General features: G+C 44.6%; 1 protein-coding gene across 1 annotated transcript in view; it reads left to right on the top strand.

Moving 5' to 3' along the window:
• The window catches only part of CASR (calcium sensing receptor), a 196,556-nt gene extending 185,531 nt beyond the window's left edge, over positions 1-11,025 (top strand). Inside the window, exons 5-7 of the mRNA XM_069760520.1 lie at positions 768-1,004; positions 3,211-3,334; positions 8,969-11,025. Coding sequence (XP_069616621.1) covers positions 768-1,004; positions 3,211-3,334; positions 8,969-10,371 — 1,764 coding nt within the window. The 3' untranslated portion in view covers positions 10,372-11,025. The remainder of the gene's footprint in view (positions 1-767; positions 1,005-3,210; positions 3,335-8,968) is intronic.
• The last annotated feature ends 1,765 nt before the right edge of the window (positions 11,026-12,790 follow it).

Here is a 12,790-nt window from a genome sequence, read left to right as displayed (position 1 = left end):
CAAAATATATCTCAGGATCAGTAATGTAATGTATGTACACAGTGACCGCACAAGCAGAATAGTGAGTGCAGCTCTGGAGCAAAATACAAAATATATCTCAGGATCAGTAATGTAATGTATGTACACAGTGACTGCACCAGCAGAATAGTGAGTGCAGCTCTGAAATATAATACAGGAGGTAACTCACGGTCAGTAATGTAATGTATGTACACAGTGACTGCACCAGCAGAATAGTGAGTGCAGCTCTGGAGTACAATACAGGATGTAACTCAGGATCAGTAATGTAATGTATGTACACAGTGACTGCACCAGCAGAATAGTGAGTGCAGCTCTGGAGTATAATACAGGATGTAACTGAGGATCAGTAATGTATGTACACAGTGACTGCACCAGCAGAATAGTGAGTGCAGCTCTGGAGTATAATACAGGAGGTAACTCAGGATCAGTAATGTAATGTATGCACACAGTGACTGCACCAGCAGAATAGTGAGTGCAGCTCTGGAGAATAACACAGGATGTAACTCAGGATCAGTAATGTAATATATGTACACAGTGACTGCACCAGCAGAATAGTGAGTGCAGCTCTGGAGTATAATACAGGATGTAACTCAGGATCAGTAATGTAATGTATGCACACAGTGACTGCAGCAGCAGAATAGTGAGTGCAGCTCTGGAGTCTAATCTTTCAATTATCTTTCTATTATTACAGATTACCAGAGCAGATAAGTCTTTTCCATTACTGACGTTCACTTCTCTTTTTCTTTTAGGTCCTGAAACACCTTCGGCACCTTAATTTCACTAATAACATTGGGGAGCAGGTAGACTTCAATGATTTTGGGGACTTGGTGGGGAATTACACTATCATTAATTGGCACCTGACGAAGGAGGACGGCTCAGATGAAGTCGTGTTTGAAGACATCGGCCACTATAATGTCTACGCCAAAAAAGGCGAGCGCCTGTTCATCAATGAGAGCAAAATATTATGGAGCGGATTCTCCCGAGAGGTAAGCAGCCATGATGTGTGTACATAGGGGCCGCTTCATGATTACAGCCTATAGCATTATCCCCTCCACCATCTGTACAGGGGGCACAATGCAGTCAGGGGGTAACGTCCTCCTGGAATCACCAAACCCAGACTCCTCCATCAGAGAAGTGCGATCCGTCACTGCACAGAACCCGTTTCCTCCAGAGTCCAGTGGTGGCGGATTTACAGCGCTCCATCCGACGCTCGGCATTGTGCTTGGTGATGTACGGCTGCATGCAGCTGCTCGCCCATGAAGCTCCCGGTGGGGCACAGTGTTTGTGCTGATACCAGAAGTGGTCTAGACACTGCAGTTATGGGGTCAGCAGAGCGGTGGAGACTTTTCTGCCCTCTGCTCCTTAGCATTTGCCCCCACCCCACTCTGTAATGTTGTGAGTAGAGATGGGCAGACCGATCAGTTAAGAGACCAGAACAGGTCCCAAACATCCAGTGTTTGCCACGCTGTCTTGTGCAGGACAGAGTGGCAAAGCACCGCTTCTAATCAGCGGTGAAATCATCAGAGAGCCGCGGTTCCCATGCTTTCAAATGACAGCGTGAGTGCACAGCTGTGATCGGAGGTATAGAGTTCACCTCCAGTCTTCGGCGTGGGCTGATCGGACTACTGCTCTCATCAGCCGACACCAGCTGCCACTGATAACAGTGAGAGCAGGAGCAGCTGATGGGAGTATTCATCAGCCGTTGCTGCGCTGTAAAGAAATACATTTAAAAAAAGGCGTGGGTTCCCCTGTATTTTCTATATTATCTATAACCAGCCAAGCAAAACTCACAGCTGGGGGCTGCAATCCTCATCTGTCAGCACTAGCAAGACTAGTTATCAAGAAGAGAGGGGTCCCCACGCCATATTTTTAATTATTTAAATAAATAATTTTTGACAACCAGCTAAGCTAAAACAGATAGCTGGGGGCTGGTATTCTCATGCTGGTAAGGGGCCATGGATATTCCCCCACCCCCCCCCCCCCCCCGCCTAATAATAGCAGTCCGCAGCCGCCAAGAAAAGGAAAATCGATACACCAATTCTGGTGCTTTGCCAAGCTCTTCCCACTTGCCCTGTAACCGTGGCAAGTGGGGTTTATATTTTTGTGGTTGATGTCAACTTTGTATTGTCAGGTGACATCAAGCCCACGGCTTAGTAGTGGAGAGACGTCTATAAGACACCTATCAATTACTAATCCTATAGTTACACGGTAAATAAAGAAACAGCCAGAATAAAGTTCTTTATTAGAAATAAAACAAAACACAGTTTTCCATTTTTTTTTTAAATCACAAACAGTTATACTCATCAAACGCCTATTCCACCGAAGCCCTCGTCTCCTGTAATAAACCAAAAATAAAAATCAACAATATCCCGCACCTGCCCGTCATTCTGTCCCACACCATTGATTGGAGGTAAACTTTATAAACTGTGACCAGCGGTGATGAATTTACCACCGTTTGGCCAATAACCGATTTTCGGGGAGGCCGAACCCGAACAGTAACACGGACTTCCTGGTGAAGTCGGTGTTCGGTGTCCGTACTCGGACAGTGGGTGTTTGGTACGGACAACGTACCGGGTTTCGCCCATCTCTAGTTATTATTATTATTGTTATAGCGCCATTTATTCCATGGCGCTTTACAAGTTACGGGGTCTTCACTTCTATGTTATCACTCACAGGTGATTCATGGGGAAGAGGTGTCATGGTCGGACTTGTTACCTAGTAGCTGCTATTACTGCACCGCGTTGGTATCAGTGAGCCGTGAAGGCAGTTGGCATGGCGGGGGGCCCAGGGGGGATCGAGGGGTTAGATGTGATGCACCTGGGGCGAGGGGCTGCAGGTTATATACTGAGAGCAATGATATTGAAGGAAAATCTGAATTCAGTGAGTAAGACGTGCAGCCACGAACATCTCTCTATACAGAGCACCTTGTGCTGTTACCTTTGCTGCTCACTTTCAGCCATTCTCAGGGTAACATTTCATGTGTATGTATCGCCACCTGCTGGACGTTATCAATATAACAACTCATATTCATATATCGCCACCTGCTGGACATTATCAATGTAACAACTCATATTCATATATCGCCACCTGCTGGACATAATCAGTGTGACAGCTCATGTTCTTATATCGCCATCTTCTGGACATTTTCACTTATTACAGCTGTCAGATACTAAATCATTTTATTCTCTCCAGGTTCCTTTTTCCAACTGCAGCAGAATCTGCCAGGAAGGCACCAGGAAGGGCATCATCGAAGGAGAACCCACCTGCTGTTTTAGCTGTGAGGACTGTCCAGACGGGGAGTACGCAGATGAGACAGGTAATAGGATAAGTGAAGGTTCCTCGTTGTGGTGCTGGAGGTCACGTCTACCTTCCCCTGAGCGATACATGGGGGAATAAAAATATCAAAGAAGCTGGAAATCCAGAGTAGTTACGGCTGAATGCTGGGAAATGGCTCTAACTTATTCATTGGATGCACAGAAATAGTGAAAAAAAAATTGACAAGCAATTTTGATTATGAATTTAATTTCTTATTTTTATTTACATTTATTTTTTATTTCATTTTTATATCCACTCAGCACTGGAATTTTTGATAAAATACTTTTTTATTAGCAAAATTCCATAAAATAACCACCATGAGAAAGCACATTACAAATGCATGGCGCCTGGAGAACGCTCTAATATGGAAGTCACAATAGAGGCGGAACAGCAGCGAGATAATAACTGAGGTTAATCAGGAACGTGAGAACATATTAATTGTGACTTAGGATGTAGTGAGACACAAAGTGAATAAATACCGTCCCCATGTCACAGACCTCTCCACTCACAGCGTGTGAACCAGCAGCTCTAATCCGTGGAGATAAGATTGTCATCTGATGACTACTACTCTCAGTGTACGCCTGGTATCGATAATAGCAGCGAGAGCAGGAAACGCTGAGGAGAGTGTTCACCAGACGGCTCCAGAGCATAGTGAGAAATATGTACTAACCAGCTGAGGGAAAACAAACAGCGGGGCGCTGGCGTTATTATTCTGGGAAGGGGCCAACATCCATGATGCTTCCCAGGCTATTAATATTAATCCACAGCTGTCTGTGTAGCCTTTGCGGGTAATTAAAATGGAGGACGCCCTGAAAAATGATATGGGGTTCCCCTATATTTAATAACCAGCAAAACATAAAAAACTGAGTACGCAGATACCCCATAGGTGGGGGTAAACCACTGTTTGGGCGCATGGCAGAGCTCGGAAGGGAAGGAGCGCCATTTGACTTTTCAATGCAAAATTGACTGGAATCGAGATGGGACGCCATGTCGCATATGGAGAACCCCTGATGTGCCTAAACATTGAAACCCCCAAAAGTGACACCATTTTGGAAAGTAGACCCCCTAAGGAACTTATCTAGATGTGTGGTGAGCACTTTGACCCACCAAGTGCTTCACAGAAGTTTATAATGTAGAGCCGTAAAAATAAAAAATCATATTTTTTCACAAAAATTATATTTTTGCCCCCAATTTTTTATTTTCCCAAGGGTAACAGAAGAAATTTTACCCCAAAAGTTGTTGTCCTATTTGTCCTGAGTACGTTGATACCCCATATGTTGGGGTAAACCCCTGTTTGGGCGCATGGGAGCGCTCAGAACGGAAGGAGCACTGTTTTACTTTTTCAACACAGAATTGGCTGGAATTGAGATCGGACGCCATGTCCCGTTTGGAGAGCCCCTGATGTGCCTAAACAGTGGAAACCCCCCAATTATAACTGAAAACCTAATCCAAACACTCCCCTAACCCTAATCCCAACAGTAACCCTAACCACACCCCTAACCCTGACACACCCCTAACCCTAATCCCAACCCTAACCACACCCCTAACTCGAACACGACCCTAACCCTAACCCCAACACACCCCTAATCCCAACCCTAATCACATCCCTAACCCTAATCTAACCTTAACCCTTTAGCCCTAAACCTAACCCTAATGGGAAAATGGAAATAAATACATTTTTTTATTTTATTATTTTTCCCTAACTAAGGGGGTGATGAAGGGGGGTTTGATTTACTTTTATAGCGAGTTTTTTGTTAGCGGATTTTTATGATTGGCAGCTGTCACACACTGAAAGACGCTTTTTATTGCAAAAAAAAATATTTTTTGTGTCTCAATATTTTGAGAGCTATAATTTTCCATATTTTGGTCAGAGTCATGTGAGGTCTTGTTTTTTGCGGGACGAGTTTACATTTTTATTGGTAACATTTTCGGGCACGTGACATTTTTTGATCGCCTTTTATTCCGATTTTTGTGAGGCAGAATTACCAAAAACCAGCTATTCATGAATTTCTTTTGAGGGAGGCGTTTATACCGTTCTGCGTTTGGTAAAATTGATAAAGCAGTTTTATTCTTCGGGTCAGTACGATTACAGCGATACCTCATTTATATCATTTTTATGTTTTGGCGCTTTTATACGATAAAAACTATTTTATGGAAAAAATAATTATTTTTGCATCGGTTTATTCTGAGGACTATATATTTTTTATTTTTTCAATAATGATGCTGTATGGCGGCTTGTTTTTTGCGGGACAAGATGACGTTTTCAGCGGTACCATGGTTATTTATATCCATCTTTTTGATCACATATTATTCCACTTTTTGTTCGGCGGTATGATAATAAAGCGTTGTTTTTTGCCTCTTTTTTTTTTACGGTGTTCACTGAAGGGCTTAACTAGTGGGACAGTTTTATAGGTCGGGTCGTTACGGACGCTGCAATACTAAATATGTGCACTTTTATTGTTTGTTTTTTTTTATTTAGATAAAGAAATATATTTATTGGAACAATATATATTTTTTATTTAGGAATTTCTTTTTACACATGTACCGTACTTTTCGGATGATAAGATGCACCGGCCTATAAGACGCACCCAGGTTTTAAAGGTGGAAAATAGGGAAAAATATATTTGAAGCAAAAAAGGTGGTAAAATATTTAATAACATAAACATACTATTATATGTGTTGTTATTATATATAATAGTATGTTATTATGTTGGAAGCTGCGGGACCAGTGTGGTGGCTGTAAAGTACTATGTGAGACGCTGGATGGTGAGTATAAGAATGGGGGCACAGGGCTTATATTTAAAGCACCACTCCAGCACTGAAAAATAACACTGGAGTGCTGCTTTGAGATCCCATTGGGAGAACTATATCTCCCAGCATGTCCTGCAGAACCTATGGCATGCTGGGAATTATAGTTCACCACAGAAGTGGCAGAGTGCTTTATTGTGTGTTGTAGTGACTAAACTTTTAATTGTGGCAGCCAGTCACACTGTGGTGAGGTAAAATGCTGGAGCATCCCATCCCATGATACCACAGAGCGCTCCCTCTTGTAGCCTCTCCACAGCACAGGAGTAAGCTTGCAGATTGCAGTGTGGTGTCTGCAGGACCTGTGATGACATCAGAAGAGGGAGGGCTCTGTGCTGCCATGTGATGCTCCAGCCCGCCCACTCCTGACATCACACATCTCCTTGTGCTGGAGCACTCAGCACCCAGCACAGCCCCGGCAGGCAGGTATGAAGCGATCTTGTCTCCCCTGCCACCCTGCTGCTGCCCCCTCCTCCAGACTCACAGATCTCCTCAGCTGCTGCAGGAATCCAGCGCTGGGGAAACCATGTGTGTCCCTGTGAAGGAGTATTCATTTGCTGCTTTGGACTCACTGCTCAGCTGACAGGTGGGCGGGGAAGCAGCCAATGAATATTCACCGCACTTTAATGATCGGGTCCATGTGGTTTCCCCAGCCAGATTCCTGAAGCCCAGCAGGGACATTTTTCTGCCTCCTGCCTCCCAGTGCAATCCCACTTGCTGCTGCCCCCTCCCCACGTTACATCCCTACCATAAGACGCACACACACTTTCCTCTCAAATTTGGAGGAAAAAAAGTGTGTCTTATGGTCAGAAAAATACGGTAAATCTTTTTTTTTTTTAACTTTTTTACTTTGTCTCAGGGGGGACATGACTATATAGTGTCAGATCGCTGATCTGACACTTTGCAAAGCACTGTGTCAGATCAGCGATCTGACGTGCACTGCAGGAGGCTTGCCGGCACCTGCTCTCAGCTGGCGCTTGCAAGCCACCTCCCTGCAGGACCCGAAAGGAGCCCCATGGCCATTTTGGATCCGGGGCCTGCAGGGTGGAGATGCTCGGGACAGCGCGATCGCATCGCGTTGTTCCGAGGGTCTCAGGGAAGCACGCAGGGAGCCCCCTCCCTGCGCGATGCTTCCATATGCCGTTGGAACGCTGCAATCATGTTTGGGGGGTTAAAGTGCCGGGGGCATCAAGGGAGACTTAAGTTACAAACAGAATTCCAGTTATCACATTTAAATTTATATCATTATAAAAGAATTCAGCATGCGTATCAGTCACTATGTTGGAGAAAACTTATTGAGATCCAGATTGATATCACGCTGGCTTCCATTTTGGAAAACAGCGGGACAAGGGGGGCAATTTCAGAAGTGTATAGAGATTTATTAGATTAGATATTGGCTCCCTTCCAGACTAAAAACATCAGCTGTCAGCAGCCCCAGAAATGGTGTATCTATTAGATGCGCCAATTCTGGCGCTTAGCCTTTGCTATTTAAACTTGCCGTGGTGCATTGGCAAGTGGGGTAATGGTTTTGGGGTTGATGTCAGCTGTTTTATGGCCGCTGACATCAAGTTCAGGGATTAGTAATGGAAAAGTGTCTATAAGTCGCCCCGATTACTAACCCTGTAGTGAAAAGTAATAAAGACACAGAAAAAAGTCCTTTAATTCAACAAAACACAAATCCTGACAAATCCCCTCTTATTTACATAGAAATAAAAAATCTAAGTAATCCTCCCCTGTACACCAATAATCAATAAAATGATCCATAATGCTGATGTCCTATGACGAGCCCCAACTCTGCTACATCTGGCAGCATTGCTGAGCAGTGACAAATGTTACCGCCCAGCAACCAGATCACACTGAGCTGAGCATGAGAACGCGGCTGCGCATGACTGGCGGTGAAGTCATTAAGGTCACACGCACGCGCGTTTTCACCCTCATTTCAGTGTGGTCTGGTTTAAATAATTTTTTAAAAACAGCGTAGAGACCCCTTTATTTTTGATAACCAGCCAAGATTAAGCTGACAGCTGAGGGTTGCAGCTGTCTGCTTTACCTGTGCTTGTTATCAAGAATAGAGGGGAACACATGTTTTTATGTTGTTTTAAAGAGTCACCGACATTTCAATTGTTATTTCATAAATCAATAATACACATGGAAATAAGAAACTTTGTAATAAATGGTATCGGAGAAATCTGCTTCTATCTCCTCCTGGACTGGTCATTGACTCTCAATTCATGGGTAAAATCTGCATTCAGCGAAGATAAATGTTCCGATCACTGAGGGAGGAGATGACCGTTGGTGATCTTACAATCCTATGGAGGATGAAGAGCTAGAAGCTGTCCTGAAGCGTCAGTTACAAATTTCCATAGAACTTTATGAGCACCAACTGTCATCTCCTACCTCAGTAATGGGAACGTTTGTCTTCACTGAATGTAGATTTAACTTATGAACTGAAAGTGAATGATCAGTCTGGGAGGAGAAAAAAGCAGATTTCTCTAATAACATATATGACAAGTTTGCTTATTTTCATGTGTATTATTGATTAAAAAAATAATAAAGCAACAGTTCGTACGGGAGCCCTGATCCGCGACACTAGGAGACACATTGACTTCCTGCATTTAGGTTATCACTGAAGGAAAGTTCTTCTCTTTTTCTCTCCTCACAGTTCCGTAAGTCGAAACACAAAATTCTTGTTGGAGAAATGGAAGTTGCATATAAAACTCAGCGGGAGTGTCGCATTGGCGAGATTTATTACTGTGGTTTCTGATGTGTTTTTTTTTCGTGTCACAGTTTTTGACATTATGACTAATTTGTGTCTCCTCTTTTGTGCCAGATGCGAGCGCCTGTGAGAAATGCGCCATGGATTACTGGTCCAACGAAAACCACACGTCCTGCATCGCCAAAGAGATCGAGTTCCTGTCATGGACCGAACCCTTTGGGATCGCGCTCACCATGTTTGCCATCCTGGGGATATGTCTCACCTCCTTTGTCTCCAGTGTCTTCATCAAGTTCCGCAATACTCCCATCGTGAAGGCCACCAACCGGGAGCTCTCGTACCTCCTGCTCTTCTCCCTGTTATGCTGCTTCTCCAGCTCCTTGTTCTTTATCGGGGAGCCCGAGGACTGGACATGTCAGTTACGGCAGCCCGCATTCGGGATCAGCTTCGTCTTGTGCATCTCCTGCATCTTAGTGAAGACCAACCGAATCTTGCTGGTCTTTGAGGCCAAAATACCCACCAGCTTTCAGAGGAAATGGTGGGGCCTCAACCTCCAGTTCCTTCTGGTGTTCCTGTGCACCTTCGTCCAGATTGTGACCTGTATTATCTGGCTTTATTCCGCACCCCCAAAGAGCGCCAAAAATCATGAAGATGAGATCATTTTTGTCATCTGTAACGAGGGATCGTTGATGGCTCTCGGCTTTCTCATCGGCTACACTTGCCTCCTTGCGGCCATTTGCTTTTTCTTCGCCTTCAAAGCCAGAAAATTGCCAGAAAATTTCAACGAAGCCAAGTTCATTACATTCAGCATGCTCATCTTCTTCATCGTTTGGATCTCCTTCATCCCAGCTTACGTTAGCACCTATGGGAAATATGTGTCGGCCGTTGAGGTCATTGCCATCCTGGCTTCCAGTTTTGGCTTGCTGACTTGCATTTTCTTTAATAAAGTGTACATCATTTTGTTCAAACCCTCCAGGAACACCATTGAGGAGGTCCGCTGCAGCACGGTGGCTCACGCTTTCAAAGTGGCAGCAAGAGCCACTCTGAGACGTAGCAACGTCTCACACAAAAGGTCTAACAGCTTAGGGGGGTCGTCAGGTTCTACTCCGTCATCTTCTGTAAGCAGCAAAAGCAACCACGATGAACACTCCTCGGCAGCGGAGCGAGCCAGGAGCTGCAAGCAGAAGGTGAGCTTCGGCAGTGGAACGGTCACTTTGTCTCTGAGCTTTGACGAACCTTCCAAAAATTCTGTGCCTAACAAGAGTATGAAGCCCAAAAACTCGCTGGAGGCAAAGAACAGCGACGACAGCCTGATGAGACACAAAGCCTTGCTCCCCTTGCAGAACAGCGATGTAGGCAGTGAATCCAGCTTCAGAACAGCCTCAAATATCGACGAGTCTGAATCCCAGGACTATACCGGGCAGGCCAACATGGACAAACCGAGCATGGCGGCTTCTTCCACCCGTGAAGAGAAGAGTGAAGCTGATGGAGCAATCACAGACAACAAGATAAACTCCTAATAACGCCCTGTAGGATCGATCAGTTCAGACCTTGAGGACAGTCCGTGGTGGTCAAAGACTTTCTTCGGGAAGATGAAGGACGGTGCTTCAAAGCATTGTAGGATCCTCAAAAGGAACATTCACCACATGTGGGGGAGACTTTGCTGTCTTTCTGTGTATTGATGTGTAAAGGACATGTAGGATGACGTACTTGTAATGTTTCGGTAAACTCGCATATCCCTTCTGCTGCCAACGTGATGGTCTGTAAGTTGTGGCTTCATTGTCGGGGGCAGCATCTTCCCGTGACAATATCTTATCCCTTTACTGGTGAGAACTTGTTCCTGTTACGTCCTACGTGCATCCGACCTCCTCAGCAGGATGTACGTGTAGCCCTCTGCAGTCTTCTCTCCCCTATTATATATGATAATCTAGTGGTCACTTTCTGTGCTAATTTATTGGTTTGCACATTTCGCGGTGGCTCAGTGGTCAGAGTTCTCACAGCGTAATGCTGGGCTCATGGGGATGATTCCAGGACCCCATTTCCAAGGAGTGGGCATAGTATATCCCAAAATCCAAACATACTCTCTGAATCACGTCCCCGGTACCACAGATCCGAATGTCTTCTCATTGTTTTAGTGCAGCAACATGATGACATTTAATAAAAAACATTACATTATCTTCTGCTTCTCGTTCTTCACAAAGTCTCCATCTGTAACAAGAACCAGACCAAATCCGTCACCTGCGCGCCCCTCATTCCAGAAAGCATCGATATATGGACCCCGAACCAAAAATTATGGGGTGATGAGAGAGTGGCAGTGAGTGGACATCCACAGTGCCCCCATAATAATAGTGATATCCACAGTGTCCCCATAATAACAGTGATATCCACAGTGCCCCCATAATAACAGTGATATCCACAGTGCCCCCATAATAACAGTGATATCCACAGTGTCCCATAATACTGGCTATTGGGCACGCTGCAGCGACGCAATTAACTACTCCCACTCAGGCAGGAACAATAATTATCAATGCCACCGTCACTACAACGACTCCCAAATACCCAGAACAAGGTATGCCGCCACCAGCTTCGATTAAACAGGTCCGAAGCTAACCCAAAACAGTAGCGTAATTCCCTTCAGAAGACTTAGGGTACGTTTTAGAGCAGGAAGAACGAAAACTAGTAATTTGAATATTTTACTCCGAAAATTTGTACAAGGTAATTATAAAAATAACAGGGGTTAAATGAGAAATTAATACTTACATGTGTTCAGGACATTGCAGGCAACCAGGCTAGTGGGCAGAGTTCCCAAATATCCCAGTTCATCAGGGCTGGCAGTAAGGGCTCCTCAGGTAAGACTGACTGCTGGGTGCCTTGCCTAAAACTTATAGCTCAGCCTGGTGACATCACTAAAAGGGTTGGTTTCCTCGGACCCTCCCCTTTCCTCAAACTTACCAAATTTAACACAAAGTTTTATAATGCTCGTATCTCTGCTCCAGAACATGTCAGAATCCCAGCACACCCCTCATTCTTTTTATTTTACAATTGGCTTTCTATTGGTAGCAAGTTTGGACTAGTTGAGACACACAGTTCCGGAGAAATCCGTACTTTTTTACCTGTTGGAATTAGAGGCTCGCGCTTACAGTGGCTGATAGATCCGCCGATGGAGATTCGCAAAATGGACTTATTATTTTCCTAGCCTAAATTGTTGGCCCAATATCTTACAATAACAGGACAAAGAACCGCATGTCTTGAGAGGGATATCAGACCAGTTCTAGCTGGCACAACTGTCCTTTGCAACTACAGCGGTCGTATAAATTCTTTAGGTGGCAGGGAATTAGTAAGTTGCCCAGAATCAGGAATTTGCAGCTAGAAGAAATAAAAACCTCTTCTACACACACATTCCAGAAAGCAAAACACAGAGCGAAGGGGGGTCAACTCCCACCCTATATCTGCTGGCATGAGAAACTAAAACTTATATTATAAAAACTTATATTATACATTATCCACACAGTCTCCATAACAGTGATATCCACAGTGCCCCCATAATAACAGTGATATCCACAGTGCCCCATAATAACAGTGATATCCACAGTGCCCCCATAATAACAGTGATATTGACAGTGTCCCTGTCACGATTCACACCGTGACCGTCACCCCTACGTCACGGATCAGGGTGACTTTAGGCCAACAGATGGCTATCACATGTACAGGGGGGCTTATCTTAGTTATCCCTCCACTGCTACAATGTGATAAAAACACACACAAGGCTATTGACCTCTTAGTTTACAGCAGGGGCTTATTTTAGTTATCCTACTGCTCTGCAATATAACACGAACTGCAGGGATTTATGTATATCCCGCTTTACAGTTCCGCTTGAAAACTTGCAACTCTCTGGCGCCCCCCCTTACCCTCTGGTCAGATTAAGTACCGCACCAAGGG

The sequence above is a fragment of the Ranitomeya imitator genome, chromosome 3 (assembly GCF_032444005.1).
Source record: "Ranitomeya imitator isolate aRanImi1 chromosome 3, aRanImi1.pri, whole genome shotgun sequence".
Classification (NCBI taxonomy): Eukaryota; Metazoa; Chordata; class Amphibia; order Anura; family Dendrobatidae; genus Ranitomeya; species Ranitomeya imitator.
Note: the sequence above shows the minus strand (reverse complement) of the source record. Positions and strands in the feature narration are given on the sequence as shown.